The 15,831-nt window shown below is 39.5% G+C and overlaps 3 protein-coding genes, 1 non-coding gene and 1 pseudogene across 5 annotated transcripts; 1 reads left to right on the plus strand and 4 right to left on the minus strand.

The window, feature by feature from the left end:
• Positions 1–443: 443 nt before the first annotated feature.
• Positions 444–1,368, minus strand: LOC104745368 (uncharacterized). Its single transcript, XM_010466579.3, has 3 exons — positions 1,037–1,368; positions 820–944; positions 444–715 (listed from the first exon to the last, which is right to left on the minus strand). Exons 1-3 carry the CDS (start codon positions 1,198–1,200, stop codon positions 642–644), a joined length of 363 nt encoding a protein of 120 aa, XP_010464881.1. The 5' UTR covers positions 1,201–1,368; the 3' UTR covers positions 444–641.
• Positions 1,369–2,141: 773 nt separating this feature from the next.
• LOC104745377 (scarecrow-like protein 4 pseudogene) lies at positions 2,142–4,613 on the minus strand (annotated as a pseudogene). The gene has a single exon (XR_015585059.1). The product of XR_015585059.1 is annotated as a scarecrow-like protein 4 pseudogene (transcript).
• A 2,375-nt stretch (positions 4,614–6,988) lies between these two features.
• On the minus strand, positions 6,989–10,995 carry LOC104745387 (succinate dehydrogenase [ubiquinone] flavoprotein subunit 1, mitochondrial). The gene is made up of 15 exons (XM_087492937.1): positions 10,627–10,995; positions 10,262–10,429; positions 10,073–10,160; positions 9,840–9,986; positions 9,605–9,745; positions 9,348–9,433; positions 9,177–9,269; positions 9,015–9,078; positions 8,771–8,914; positions 8,468–8,655; positions 8,195–8,369; positions 7,935–8,105; positions 7,768–7,837; positions 7,556–7,676; positions 6,989–7,454 (listed from the first exon to the last, which is right to left on the minus strand). Exons 1-15 carry the CDS (start codon positions 10,732–10,734, stop codon positions 7,314–7,316), a joined length of 1,905 nt encoding a protein of 634 aa, XP_087349063.1. The 5' UTR covers positions 10,735–10,995; the 3' UTR covers positions 6,989–7,313.
• Positions 10,996–11,183: 188 nt separating this feature from the next.
• On the plus strand, positions 11,184–11,255 carry TRNAE-UUC (transfer RNA glutamic acid (anticodon UUC)). Its single transcript has one exon. It is a non-coding gene; the product is annotated as a tRNA-Glu (tRNA).
• Positions 11,256–11,366: 111 nt separating this feature from the next.
• LOC104745402 (chromatin remodeling protein DDM1) lies at positions 11,367–15,660 on the minus strand. Its single transcript, XM_010466634.2, has 16 exons — positions 15,469–15,660; positions 15,155–15,233; positions 14,709–14,978; positions 14,513–14,599; positions 14,068–14,414; positions 13,797–13,986; positions 13,536–13,711; positions 13,378–13,447; positions 13,128–13,299; positions 12,938–13,033; positions 12,759–12,853; positions 12,566–12,685; positions 12,373–12,492; positions 12,172–12,270; positions 11,967–12,071; positions 11,367–11,853 (listed from the first exon to the last, which is right to left on the minus strand). The coding sequence occupies exons 1-16, from the start codon at positions 15,498–15,500 to the stop codon at positions 11,626–11,628; spliced, it is 2,286 nt and encodes a 761-aa protein (XP_010464936.1). The 5' UTR covers positions 15,501–15,660; the 3' UTR covers positions 11,367–11,625.
• Between the last annotated feature and the right edge of the window lie 171 nt (positions 15,661–15,831).

Raw genomic sequence — 15,831 nt, forward strand, 5'->3', positions numbered from 1 at the left:
TCTTTGAACTAAATTCCATTGGGTCATTGACTCCTCATTGAGAAACAAATGTTAGAACACTAAAGTCTTATTTTGCCGTAAAGATGATAAACTGATAACTTGTCTGACGAATGTGGACTCCCCCCCCATTACTCTTTAAACTTGTAAAGACGTTACTATATTTGCATAATTTATACGTATACAAAAGCTATATGATCCAATTTAATCTGAAGTTAAATCAGGCCTAGAGTTCTTACTTAAAGATGAATTTACCAAAAGTTATATAGCTTTGTTCAAGTTGCTAATTTTAATTTGGTAGCTTCGTAACTCAAAATCTAAAAACAGTTTAATATTCATTGCTGACGTTTTCTAAGACAATGCTATCTGCTCATGGTCCAACTAAAAAAAAATATTGCACCGTAGATTTTTGTTCATCAATAAACAAATTTAACGTAGTCAAAAAGTTCAATAATCAACAAAAACTACTTATTCAACGAGTGTTACATAAGTGATAAGGATGACAAAAACAAACACGACAAAAAGTTGTACGTGTCAAAAAAACGCAGTCAAGGAAACGAAACTCTAGCCAGAGTGTACACAAAGTACAGAGCAAAACTCTGATTTATTAAAAGCAAAAGAACAGAAAACTAAATAATTCCTCTTCAGCAATGAGATTGTGTTTGGTTTCTTGCTTTCTCCTTCTCATTCGCTTCACTACCTTGAGTTTTGTCATAATCTTCAAAATCGAAAACACACACACACATAATTGTTAACATTCCAAGTGATATCTAAATTAAGAACTACTGTGCTTATTTATATAATAATCAAAAAATTGATTACCAGGGTGATTCTCATGGACCTCGTTATCCTTTTGAAGAGTTTGATTTCCTCCATAGGTTCCTCCAAACCCTTCTTCATCACACCTCGTCGCGTACCCTTCTCCAAACGAATGCGACATCACGTCACTGCTCCATCAAAGTAAAAAAAAAAAAAAAAAATTAGCATAATATCCAAATTAACGAATCACTATTATACATGACAGTGGAACGAGACTAACCCTGTTTTCTCGTTTGGATTTTCAGGCTTTTTATCCATCTTTTGCTGATCAGGAGCGGTGGCGAAACTAACTCGAGTGACTTTGCGGCCTAATCGAGATGGTGGCGAGAAGAAAGAGACGGTATTCGAGGGTAGTGATCGGATGGTCTTAAACGCGTTGATCATTTCTCAGCTTCTCGAGGTTTCTTGAGGCTTAAATTTATAGAGCAAGTAGTTTTTTATTCTTACGAGGAGACGATAAGTTTTAAGATCAAACCCTTACCAGTAGGTTACGATATTAAGTAGTGGGTTATGATTATTAAAAACTAAAGGTTAATTAAAGGCGAGTTAATCAAAATTAAACACGTCAGGATTAAAATGCTTAATTAAGCGTCCCTGTCTACCGACATGGTGTCTTGATCAGAGTTAGCCTCGTGGAGCTCTGGTGACAGATGGCGGAACAAAGCAAGGAGTTTGTCAGAACTGCGACATGTGTTGAGCGCTGCGTGGGGTTCAGATTTTCTATGACAAAACCTCTTTTACCAATTCGGGCCATCAAAAATCTTAAATGGGCCAAGTAAGTTGGGCCGGAACACGTCGGCCAGGACATCCAGAGGAAAGAGTGTGGGAACCACTTGACCGTTAAAGATGGTGGAGTGGATGACGTGTATGTGACGTACGTCACATCATTATATTGGCACACTCAACAAGAAAAAAAAGAAAGATTGATTGTACTGTGAGTGACACAGAGACTGACACTGAAAGACTCAAATAGAGCAAATGCGGGAACTTTGACATTTTATCTTTAACAACCAAGAAACAAAAGAAAGATAAGAAGTTGAAGTTTGCTTTATGGTGAAAAGAAAATGACACTTAGAAGTTAGCACACATAATTTGTATTCGTTATACCTTTGCACGTATTCACATATTCAGCTTAACAAGTTGTACTATATTCAGATACTTTTATACTACATTCAGATACTTTTATAGTTGTAGTCTTGTAGAGATAGAGATTCATATATCAAAACTAGATTTCATATCCCTTTGAAGCAAAATTACAAATGAAAGAGTAACTACAAACAAACATTATTGGCTTTCACCTTCCTAATCTTGCGAAATAGTAGTAGTTACATCTCAAACAGATGACCGGAACCAGTTTACTTATCTAAAGAGATATGAACAAGACTAAGAACAGCTTTCAACCACCTACTTCACAAATCCAAATATGTTAAAAAATAAACACACACATAAGGATTCAGAGAAATTCAAAACCTACCCCTGAAACAATTCAACATCAAACTAAAAACCAAAACACACTATAAAGCAAACCCATGACGTATATTAACAATTGAATATTTTTGGTGTCTAACCACAAAGTAATAACATTCTGAAACAAAACAATACTAAAAAAAATTCCGGATCGGTTCGGTTCGGTTATCGCCAAGAAGAAAGAGTAAGGAGAGGCAACTCATTCCAGGCCAAAGAGACGAAGCCTGGCTTAGACTCAACGATTGAATACAAACTACTGTAGTTGTAATTCCACAATAGAATCTTGGCTTGGCTCACTGCGTAATTACTCAGCTTAACCGATTCAAAACCGGCATTCTCCATTAATACCCGCCATTGCTCTTTCTCCTCCATTCTTTCTCTATGAATTCCGGTTTTCTCCGGTCCGATCAAACCCGAGATTCTCCGTCCGAACAGTACTCGCTCAACTCTCACTCTCTCCTCCGAATCACGCCCCAGGTTCGGTTCGAGGGACTCGAAAACCGCTGAATAAAATTGAATCGCGTTTTTCACCCGGTTAGCAAAACCGACCCGGTTTAAGCTCACCTCGTACTCACCGAGAGTGACGACCCTCGGGTTCAACGACTTCGCGAGCCGCAGCGCGGTGTCAACGATCGTCGGCGTCTCCTCGAGTAATTTATAGAGCTGAAGCATGAAATTAACGGCAAGCGCTTCATCCGGGTCGACCCGGAAACTTGACCCGTTTAGTAAATGTATGGGAGTGAGAATTGGGACGAACTCGAAATTCAGATCTAAAACCTTGGCGAAATCACGGAGGCGGTTCCCGGTGGCGATAAGCGACGGTTCAGGAGATTCACCGAGTGATGGAGCGGGTATACCGGAGACCCGGATTTGAGTGGGTTTACCAGAAGAACGAGTAGCTAGAGCTTGGAGAAGAGCAGGCCATTGGATACCTTGAACGATCCCAAAATCGACGATGTGAATCTTGTTTGAATCCTCCGTCGCTTCTAGGATCGCTTGATTCGCCGTCAAATGCGCGAATTTGGAGTAAGGACAAGCGTCGTTTAGGGTTTTGTAAGATAAGATTAAATCCTCCGTGGACGTAAACGAAGACGTCGTCGGAGATAGTCTGTTGGAGAGAGCTTCGGCGAAGTAAAACCCAACTCGCTCAGTGGGATCACCTAGCTCCGATACAGATTCACGGATCTGAACGAGAGCCTTTGAAGCTTCGTTTTGGTCAGAGTCTGAGATCCGAGCACAGTCGTAGATGGATTTGAGGAGAGGTGGTTCTAGGTCGAAGTCATCGTCTTCTTCGGAGTCGTTAGTCTCTGGATCTTCTGTGGCTGTTGTTGTTGTTGTTGTTGTTGTTGTCTCATGAGGAGGAAGCGGAGGAATCGATAATGGTGGTGAAGAAGGAGGCCACAGGGTCGGCGGAGGAAGTGGACTCGACGTCTCGATGACTCGGTTGTTTAGATCTGAACTGAGTCGACTCGGGTAAGTAGCGAATGGATCAGGACCGTAGATTGCGTAATCGGGATCATTATGCCACGTGTCGCAATCTGTAGTAGTAGTAGGCGCTGCGACGGAGTCTCCACCGGTAATAAGAGTCTCCATCCATTCGTCGGACTCAAACTCGGCGCCGTCGGTTCCACCGCCGAAATCAGAGAGTCTAAACCCACTTCCGGCGGTAGTAGCGTGGTGGTGGTCTAAGGAAGGAAAAGGGAAGGCAGGATCGTTGGAATCTCCGCCGGCGGTGACTTGAAAAGGGTCGGGAAAAGCAGAACCGAAGCCGAGGGAAGTGTTGTTGGGCCATGGGTTAAGAGACAAAGGGTTGATACCAAAAAGCTGATGGTCCTGATGATGTTGCTGTTGTTGTTGCTGCTCTTGTTGCTGCTTTTGTTTGATGACTTGTTGAGCGATAGCCATGAGATTGCCACTATCAGTAGTGCACATGTAAGCCATTCAATCCCCTCCCCTCCAGACCAGATCTAACTAAACCCACCTGGCCACTGCCACAACACTTGCAGATGAATAGATGATTCGCGTCACTGAGGAAACGAAGAAGACGATGACGGAGAGGAGAGAGAGAGAGAGAGAGAGAGACGGCGGGGGTCTTAAACTTTTGGATTTTTTAGAAGAGAGAGAGAGAGAAAGAAAGAGGTCAGCCCTAGAAAGTGGATCAACGTTTCATTAAAGTGACCGTCTGATGATGATATACTAAACTAGTAGTTGTATAAGATACGATATTTTGTAACGGTAATAATACACATTCCCTTTTTATTTTCGGTAGGCATAAGATATTGATTTCATGCATTTTGTTTGGTTTAGAATTTTAAATAATAGAAAATTACAAATAATTAGCTATATATATAATTCTATACAAGTAATAATTTGTATGTAATCTATATATTTGCTTACCTGATTTACAAAATTTATAAATAAAAGATAAATCATATGTGTGTCAAAATGCTGTTAAATTGATAATATAAAAAAAATGCTGTTAAATTCATTAGTTCGTTATGGTTTGCTTAAAAAGCTTTTGTAATACCTTCAACTTCATGTTAAATGATATTTACAAGTTAGTAAAAAAAGAATTACATATTTTTTTATAAAAAGAAACCACTAATGTTAAGCAGAGATATGTATGTACTATATAATAAAGTTCTCTTGTAGTAATTTGTGTTAGGTAAAAGAAGATGAAACTCGCTCAAATGCCCCGCTCTTTTCGGGGGACCCAACAACAGGTGGGGGTTCATCACCGTCGACGCTGATATCATCACACTGTTGTATTTGTATGTAGTAGAGTCTCTCTCTCTCTCTCTCTCTCTCTCTCTCTCTCTCATGTCATCACAACACAAACTGCTCTGACCCTGAGGTGGACTCACCTACCCCTCTCCATATAAATTCATTTAAATAGATTGAGATAGTAAGTAAATTATAAATGCTAATTACTTGTCTGTTATATATAATTTATTAAAACATTTTTATATCACGGATACACAATAATATTATAGACAACAACCCCGATGCAACCAAGAAAAATATCCTCAATATGTGTAATTTTTTTTTTTTTGTCATGAGAAAGGAGGAGATGATACTACAGTTTTGTTTTGAGGGTGACTGATGGGCCCATAGTTCAGCCCAATATATGTAGACACGGAAAAGGGATCTGCTGGTGGGCCCTTTTTTAACTGTTGTTGTTGGACCCATCCTGACCTTCCACAACGAGAAGCAGAGAGAGGCTACCTCTATTTTTTTTTTTTTTTTTTTTTTTTTTTTTATACAAAGCTTCCAAAAATGCAAAAAAAAAGAAGAAGACGTCAGTTTCTTTCTGTTGTTGGTTAAGTCTTTTTGTTTTTAGGAACAAACATTTGTTTACTCTGTTAAGTTTTTTAAAAGTGAATTGATAGAAAATACGTAGTGATGCATGTTGTTTAATCTCTCTCAGTCTCTCCTCGACTAATCAATCTATCTCTCTTTTTGGTTGCAACGTTGTCTTCGCGCCAAAAATGTCACTCCCTGCCTTCACTTTGGTGACCCACCACTTCTCACGTGCACATCTCTCTCTCTCTCTCTCTCTCTCTCTCTCTCTCTCTCTCTCTCTCTCTCTCTCTCTCTCTCAGTTCTTACACTGTGTCTTGCTTTTGGGTAAAAATCATTTTACTTACATATATAACTAGAATTAGGTTTTTTTTTACTCTAATGAGTTCTATATATGATTTCTTCCTTCCCCCTCAAGCGTAGGTTTTTTTTTTTTTTTTTTTTTTTTTTTTCTTTCATATACAAAAAGATCATAATCGTAAGTTCTGGTGACGGGTCAAAATAAAATTTGAAAAAGGTTTGTACTTGAAGATAAGGGTACGAAAAAGAAAGGTGTCTGAGTAAGTAAAAAAGTAAAAAACCCTACTTTGTTGACAAGGTTAGATGATGAAGATGATTAGACGATTTAATCACGACGCTTCTACATTTCTCTTTCATACGTTGCCTTTTAGGTAGTGCTACTTTTAGGCATTGCTAAGTCAGCCATCGTGTCGAAATGGATTTAAATAATTACAATTTGAAGATATGGAATTGTTAAGTCTGAAATGAACAGGTTAATAGATAACGTTGGTTGGTGAAGTCGAGTGGTTGGTTTAATTTGTTGTGGACCTTTCTAATTTTGTCATTGATTGGTTGTAATTAGGAAAAATAAACAAACACACACGCACGCGGATATATATGATAGTAATACTATATGGGCATTATGTTTTACGATTGTAGTATTCGAATTGTTGTGGGGCTCGTTTCTAAGCTTCGAGGTCGTAATGGGACATCATTTATGTCTGCAAATTGCATATGTGGAAGAGCACTTTTTCGTATACGCCATAAGCAAGTGGGACGACATTCAGAGAGAGAGAGAGAGAGAGAGAGAGAGAGAGAGAGAGAGAGAGAGAGAGAGAGAGAGAGAGAGAGAGAGAGAGAGAGAGAGAGAGAGAGGCATTATGATTGACTCACATTTTCTACTACAACACATTCTATCATCTAGCAACGACGATCTGGCCAATCTATAATCAATTAAAGCTGTTGACCAAAAGATGAAGAAACAACTTGTATGCTATATAGAGCTAGCCTAAAAATGTATTCTCTGATCCGGATTCACCTAAAAGAAACATCAAAAAGACCATAGTTTTGTTTTCACATGGACAAAATGGGACCTCGTGCTCTGACAGTTATTGATACCTAGCTATGATCATCTCAAAATAGCTTTATGATCGATACACAATTCAAACATAACTTTTTAGAAAATAAAACAAAGAACATCACCAAGGCTTAATAATAACAAGTAACAAAGAATGTAACAGTTTCAGGAACTAAACGTAGGTTCTTTATAAAATCAATTTATTTCATCGTTTCTGGTGCAAAAACGTAAAATCCAGTTCCAGAACACTCCTTTGTGTTCCATTAGCTCATAAATAGCAAACTCCTTTGTCTTCTTCTAATTCCCTTTTTCTTGGTTCCTGATTATTTTATTTCCGTCGACAGACAAAATATAAAAGCATGGCCTTGCTCAATCAATAGACACGAGCTTTAGGAGGGAAAGTGTCAATCTCATCGTCGAGAGTGTCCATGTGAACAGGCCTATAATCCAATCTCACTTTCTCATCTTCCCAATATCCCAACGTATGCTTCATCCATTCTCCATCCTCTCTTTTCTGCAATACATTTATCACGTTAATACTATATTATGGTTTTATCATCATCATTACGGGATGATTAATCAATCAATGTGAAAATGCAGAGGAAGGAATCAAACCGTGAAATCTTCCCGGGCATGTGCTCCTCTGCTTTCCTTTCTTGCTTCCGCTGAATGCATTGTTATGGATGCGTTTATCAAGAGGTTCTCCAGTTCCAATGTCTCTATCAAATCAGAGTTCCTGCATTCGTTCATAGTTTCCAGAATGAACAAAGAGTTTTTTAAAATTCCTTTTTATAATAATCAATCCCATGTAAAGTCTGTCTTTTTACCATATCAAGCTCCGATCTTTCACCTGGACGTCCCCAAAACTTTCCCACGCCTTGTCGATCAACTGACAACCTGTGAGTATTCATGGGAAAATATGGTAAGAAAATGGCGTACAGTTGCAGGTGAGAGCTTTGCATGAATGTAGAACAAGGTTAGATATTTTTTTTACCTTCTTCCAATGTTTCTTGTGTGCGGAAGACAGCTGCGTTGTTCTGCATAATTCTCTGCATGTTCAATCTAATAGTTGAAGTAGGAAGCGAACCGTTTGAGTTTCTCAACCTGTCCAGCCATGCAATAGTCTTCTCACCCGCGTCCTTCTCAAGAGGTCTCTGTTTCTCCCCTGCACCAATCGCATAAAGGAAAATAACATCAGTCGAGAATTATCTTTTCTATAATAATAGCAATCTCGAGATCCTCAAAAAGACTAACCTGGCTTGCTTATCTCTGCAACTCTATTTGCACAGGCACGACCAAACACGACGATGTCGAGCAGTGAATTTGCACCAAGCCTGTTGGCACCATGAACAGATGCACAAGCTGCCTCTCCAGCAGCCATTAGCCCAGGAATCACTGCATCAGGATCATCACCTTTGATGGTAACTACCTGCATAATTAAAAGAATTGTTTTAACTGATAGGCTCCTAATGCTTTACTACACCAACAGTTCAGTGAAGTTTCTCTTAAGAAGTTTTCTATTCTTACCTCGCCATGGTAATTTGTCGGGATACCACCCATGTTATAATGAACCGTTGGTAAGACGGGAATTGGCTCTTTGGTAACATCAACACCAGCAAAAATGGCAGCGGTCTCAGAGATTCCAGGAAGCCTTTCTTTTAGAACTTCTGGAGGAAGATGATTCAAATGCAGATAGATATGATCCTTATGCGGTCCTGGAAGATATCAGCAGAAGTTGTCCAGAGTGAGAATCAAACTAGACGGACCACAGAGTGAAAGCATGGAGTTCGCTCCGAAAAAGAAAAAAAAGTAGTTTTCAGTGGAACATACCTACACCACGACCTTCCCTGATTTCCATAGTCATGGACCTGGAGACAACATCTCTTGATGCAAGATCCTTGGCTGTAGGAGCATATCGTTCCATAAAACGTTCACCTTCACTGTTTCTCAGGATACCACCTTCACCTCGAGATCCTGCAATCGTATATAGTGCAAGCACCAAAGATGTAATTGTTAAAAACATTAAATCTTATGTTTGCAGACAAATTCGAGTATGTGAAGAAGAGATACTAACCTTCAGTGATGAGACATCCGGCCCCATATATACCAGTTGGATGGAATTGAACAAACTCCAAGTCCTGCATAAATTTATTAGACAATAAGATTATTAGTACATACAAATAACAGAACAATACTTCGTACACCATTTTTAATCAAAGCGAAACAGGTGAGAAACCTGGAGTGGAAGACCGGCCCGTGCAACCATGGCATTTCCATCTCCTGTGCAAGTATGTGCTGAGGTTGCAGAGAAGTACGCTCTGCCGTACCCCTGGAAAAACAGCAGCCATCAGGTGAGTATGTTTTCACTATTGGAAAACCTTGTTTCATATAAAAACAACTAGCTCACCCCAGTGGCCAAAATTGTTTGTGCAGAACGGAAACGATGCAATGTTCCATCTTCCATGTTTAGTGCAATTACACCCTGGCAACTGCCTGCATATTAGATAGAAATATGTTGCATTAACTACAGCGTTAGTAGCCCTTAAGTCCAAAATTGATCAATAAGAGCTATCAAACCAACTCATAAAATCATTACTAGACATCCCCCCAACACCAAATAGGCAAATACTAACAGTGAAAGGAGAAAAACTAACATAGACTTACCATCACTAGCCATGAGCAAATCCAAGGCAAAGTATTCAACAAAGAACTGGGTGTTATGCTTCATGGCTTGTCCATAGAGAGTATGCAACAGAGCATGCCCAGTCCGATCCGCAGCACAAGCACAACGATAGGCCTGACCACCTGATGGTAGAATAATAAGAAAGCCAAACATAAGAAATCTACTAAAACAAAGTAAATAAGAGCACCAACACTAGAAAAGGATCAGACAAATCACCTTTTCCAAAATCAAGACTCTGACCACCAAATGCACGCTGGTAAATTTTCCCCTCTTCAGTACGAGAAAACGGCAGACCATAATTCTCAAGTTCAATAACTGCTTTTGGTGCCTCTCTACACATATACTGGATAGCATCTTGATCACCTACACAAAAGAAAAAATAAACTCAGTAATTGCACTAAACAAGTGAACGAGCAAAATCAATTCACTAAAACAAAGAAGAAAATTACCTAGCCAGTCACTTCCTTTGACAGTGTCATACATGTGCCATCTCCAGTCATCTTCAGACATATTTCCCAGTGCAGCATTAATACCACCCTTCACAACAGTTTTCCCAAATCATAAACTCAATCTCAAAGAAACCAAACTCCATTTAAAATCGAATCATACACAGAGGATCGTAAAAAAAAAAACAATACCTGAGCAGCGACAGTATGTGACCTGGTGGGGAATAGCTTAGTAATGCAAGCGGTGTTAAAGCCATGCTCCGATAACCCAATCGCCGCCCTAAGTCCAGCACCACCAGCTCCCACAACAACCGCATCGTAGGTGTGATCCACTATCGTGTAAGATGATTTCGTATCGGTCTGCTCAATCGGTAACACAAATAAACAAACAACAAAGCGAAACAGATCAAAATCAACGGAAGGGAAATTTTAGCCTCCGATTCTCAGAATTTGAACGCATTTTAATTTTAATGGCGGACGAAACTATGAATCATGAATTACATAAGATCGAATAGGAAAATCGAAATAAACGGAAGGAGAAGGGAGAGAGATCGTACAGAACCGGTGGAGAAGAATCTGGAAAAGCGAGATCCAGAGACGCCATCAAAGAGTGAAGAGGTCTTTGAAGAAGGAGCTCGAAAGCTACGAGAGACGCAGCGCCACATCTTCGTTTGTTGTTTGATTCCACAAGCGAATCAGTTTCTTCGATGCAAAGCCGTAAGAAGAAATGAGAGAATACGAATTAGTAGTTTGTTGTTTTGGGCGTAGAAGAGGGGAGGTTCCCTTAAAGAGGAGGACGCGAGCGGAGTGAGAGATAGCCACCGAGGCGCTTAAAATAAGAAAAATGTAAAACGATGATGACTTCTCTTAAAATTCCCTTTCTACCCTTATTCTCACACGGTAATTACGGTTTACCCGGTTACTTTACTAACTTAACCCCCCAAAGATTAGGCTTTAGGCTCTTCTTGTGATAGTCAAATTGTCAATAATACCCTCATAATACTTTTGGTGCCCCATTTATTCTTGTCGGCGTCTCGTGTTCAGTTTTTGGACCATTAAATCAAAGAAAACAACAAGTATCAAGTAAGTTTTAGTATAACACTATAACATCAAATCCGATGTCGTCCAGCGGTTAGGATATCTGGCTTTCACCCAGGAGACCCGGGTTCGATTCCCGGCATCGGAGCTTTTTTTTTAATTTATTTGGTTTTTTATACATTGTTGTGTTTATAATAATCACTGTTAAAGCACAAATCAACACATAAGATCACAACATAACTACCGAAAGAGACAATAATTTTACATAAGCCAATATTTCATTATAACCAAAAAAAATATTTATAGCCGCAAATGCAAAATTAGAGGGCCAATTGTTTTAATTATCCTGAAGAGCTAATCACCATTAACTCTAACGTTTCAAGGTTGTAAGTGACTTCTTAACTTACAAAAACTTCCGAGCCCCTCTAATGATCGAATCCTTTCAGCCAAAAGTAACCGGTAATCTTCCCGGAAAAAAAAAACACACCGAAGTGGTTTTAAGGCGTGCCTTGATGGTCCTAACTGTTCAGGGAAGAAAGCATTCCTCCTGCAGTACTAGGCAGAACCACTTCCCAACCAGGACCCTTCACTGGAAAAGATTCATCAGCTTGTTTCTCTCCCGGTAAAGTAATCGTCAGGTCACTCCGGTCAAGCAACCTGTCAAGATCCTCCTCGCTTATATCGGTTTGTATCAGTTTATCTTCAGCGGTTTCTTCGTCCTTGAGCAACGCCAGTATGTCCTCTTCCTGTGTGTTTATTTGGTTCAAGATTTTTAATATAAGATCGTTCTTTTAACATAAGATCGTTCTTTATTAAAGTAAATAAAAAAAAAGGATTTAGTTTTAATAGAATCTAAAACCTCTAGTGGTGTCGAAGACTTGGCACGTTCTTGATGAAACTGCCCTTTGCCAATAACCACATGTTCCAGCTTAAGCTTACTGTACGCTCGTTTCAGAACCCGGGTCTGTCCAAATGCCATAAACCAATCTCATGAGGCAACAATCCCACTGGTTTGGAGTCAAAGATAGATTTATAATTTTATATGAACAATGAAAGAGTTTAACCTCTACTGACTGAGCCGTTGCAAGCCTATAAACATGAACAGGTTTTGTCTGCCCAATTCTGTGGCATCTGTCCATGGCTTGCAAGTCCATTTGAGGGTTCTGGAGATCAAACAAAACACAGTTGGAGATCAGACAAAACACATTTGGAGATAACACGAAAGAGAAAGAATTCCTTCATAGAAAATTGACTGATTTGATTACCCAGTCGCTGTCGTAGAGGATGCATGTATCCGCAGCAGTAAGATTGATTCCGAGTCCTCCGGCTCTGGTACTGAGGAGAAATATTCTACAGCTGCTCTTCTCATCACTGAACTCTTTGATCTGTTTCAAGAAAGAGAGAGAGCTCAGAAAATTGCTTATAGCAAAGAAAAAGCAGCATAAGCACAAGAGAAACCTGTCTTCGCCTTTCATCCAGCGTCACACTGCCATCGATTCTGCAAACCTCAAACCCCTTCTCACTAAAGTAGTAATCCATAATGTCCAAAAGTTTCGTCCACTGGGAGAAGATTAGGACCTGGTCACCAGCAAATGGATCAGAGTAGTTCTTAAGGGCAATGGGCTACAAGCAATGGTTTTGTGGAACATACTTTGTGATTTTTAGCAAATAACCGGACAAGCAATCTCTCCAACAAGCGAAATTTCCCACACTGTCCAACAATCTCTTCAACTGGAGGGTAAAGATCTGTAAAGAAATGAAACAATTAGACAGATCAGTAAGACAGAAGTTTATTTTTCTAAGAGTTTCTTAAGAGGCACATTGACATACATGAACCATCAATTTGCCCCTGGAGAAGGTCAGGATGGTTGCAGTTCTTCCGAAGTTGAATCATCAGGTTGTTAAGCTTTCCTTTCCAGCCTTGACCTGAAGTTTAAAGGATGAACAATGCAGAAAATGACATAATCAAACATAAAGCATAAAAACAAAGAAGAACAAGTACCACCGATAGTATTCTCACCAATATGTGCTTCAAACGTGCGATTCACGAGATGTTCCTGGAACTTTTTCTGATGATCAGTCATTGTAGCGTACATAATAATCTCCTTTTTCCGTGGAAGCGAGAGCTCAACATCACATTTCATTCTTCGAAGGATGAATGGTCGTAGTATACCATGAAGTTTGGCAACAACCTAGACAAAATTTAACTCAATTGCATGAGACATATACAATCAAAGAAATATAGCAACATTGACCACAACAGTTCTTACTTGAGCTCTTCTTTTCTCTTCTCCTTCTTCCTTGGTTGCTTCATTTTTGTTCTTATCAGAAAAATCAAACCTGTAAAGAATAAATGTCAAAAAACTGCCACCATCAGAAGACAAACGTACTAACTAGGGATAATAGTAGAAAAGAACCATGTTTGTACCATGATTCAAATTCATCATGTGATGCAAAGATGTCAGGCAGAATAAAATTCAACAGTGACCAAAGCTCGGACAAATTATTTTGCAGAGGTGTTCCTGTCAGCAGAAGTTTGTTCTCCATCTTCAAGTGATTTAGTTCCCTCAGCAATTTACACTTGTGGTTTTTCAACCTGTGCCCCTATAAGATACAAGAACAAAAATATAATTTAGAAGGATCATTTCTACCTCCATAGCCTAGAACATTAGGCAATCCAGAAACATACCTCATCAATCACAACATATTTCCATGGATAGTGCCGCAGATTTTTTTTAGCATCATTCATAGCGACCTCAAATGATGTAATAACTATAGGGAACTTCGGACCAACAGTTTTGGGCATGTGCTTCCTCCTGAGTTCGTCCCTATGTTTTTTATCCCCATGGTAGATGATTGCATTAATGGAAGGCGTGAACCTGTTCAACAAGGGGAAGAAAACTTTCAACGAAAACCCCAAAACCTTGCATCTATACAAACAATAATGGTCAAGAGAGTACCTAGTAATCTCATTGAACCAATTTGAAAGAGTAGACAGTGGAGCAATGACTAGATATGGACCATCCAACCCATTTCCTTTCAGATGTGATAAGAAACCAATCGTTTGAATTGTCTTTCCAAGTCCCATTTGATCAGCTAAGATTCCATTCAAACCATTTTGCCACAACGATATAAGCCATTTGACACCTTTAAGCTGATAAGACTTTAACTGCCCACCAGTGAGAAGAGGAACTAGTTCACTCTGCTCTTTCATGACTCTTTCTTCCTCTGTCAGATCTGAGTTGGTGGTGTCACCAACTTCTTTATCTCTAGAAATCATAGCAGCAACCGCTCTCTTAGCCTTTCTCTGAGTGAAGAAAAAAGCATCCAAGTAAGTTAATTTTCCAAACAAACAGGAACCCAAGATCAAGCATGGTGGATAAAAATTATAAAAAAAGAACCAACATTGTTAATCTGAGAAGCAGCCTTTCTTTTGCGTCCACGACTAGTCTTCTCGGGCTCAGCTTTTTGGCTCTCACCTTCGATACCATTCTAGCAAAAACAAATTTCACCCACAAGTAGTCACATAAGTATAATGAGTCTCGTTCCAAAAGTGAGGAACACAAACAAAAGAGAAAGGCAATAAAAAGAAGATTTATACATTGGTGATATCCTCCATTTTCTCAAGGAGAAACTCAGAGTAGAGCTGAGTCTGCGTCAAGAGCTCATCGAGTTTAGTAAACTGAGTTTCATTCAAATCAGGAGCATCAGCAGATCCAGCATTGTTGACTTGCTCTTCATCTTCCCGAATTTTGAGCAGCTGCTCTTCCTCACGAGCCATGGCTTCAGAAATTAGAGTTGAATCTCCATTTTTGGCTTCAAGTATCTCTTCCTCAACAACAGTAGCAGCAGTTTTCTCCTCACAGTTATCCTTCAAAATCAGATAAAGAGCAACATCAAGTAGCAGTGAAAGTAATATACCATTTACAGAAAACTTCACATTCCTCAAAGACGAAAAGGGGAAAAAAAGAGCAAAACAAACTTTTTATTTCTAAGCTTTTTCCACAATATTATACCAAAAGGGAAAATGTAAAACACAGAACAAACCTCTTCGTTGAGAACAGAAGTGGGTGAATCACCAGAGGCATCTTTTTCCGTTTCAACGTCGATGACCATTTCCGGAGCCCTAAGAATCCAAAATCGAGATATAGAAAATCAACAGCGAGACCAACAAACTGAGGATCTATAACCCTAAATCAGGACAAGCAAAATTTCGCAGAGAGGGAACAGAAAAAATATAAACCCAAACGGCGGGAGACGAGAAACCACAGAAACGAACAGCGAGCGATTTCGAGGGCGTTAAGGACCCTAGAAAATCGCCGGAGAAAAGGAAACGAAAAGGTAAGGTGAGAGAGACTTACGCAGTGACTTTTGCGGAGCGTAGGCTAACCATCGAAAGAAGAACGAAACTCCTCCGGTAAGAAAAAACCCAAACGGCGGGAGACGAGAGAAACCACAGAAACGAACAGTCTCCGTCGCTTTCGCAGAGCAAATTCAAAAAACGAAGGGTATAATGAAATGACACTACTCTCTCTCTCACACTCTCTCCCACATTTACGCCTTTTTTCCATTTCTTCTTTATTAGTAAATTTTATTAAATTGGGAGTGGCGCCCGAGGACCGGGCGGAAAGATTGAAATGACACCTTTACCCCTAACAATTCCCCCGTATTTATACGATTTAATATGTTCATCGAAGAACATAAAATTTGTGTGGGCATTGAGC

This window comes from Camelina sativa, chromosome 2 (assembly GCF_030686135.1).
Source record: "Camelina sativa cultivar CO46 ecotype springtype chromosome 2, ASM3068613v1".
NCBI lineage: Eukaryota > Viridiplantae > Streptophyta > Magnoliopsida > Brassicales > Brassicaceae > Camelina > Camelina sativa.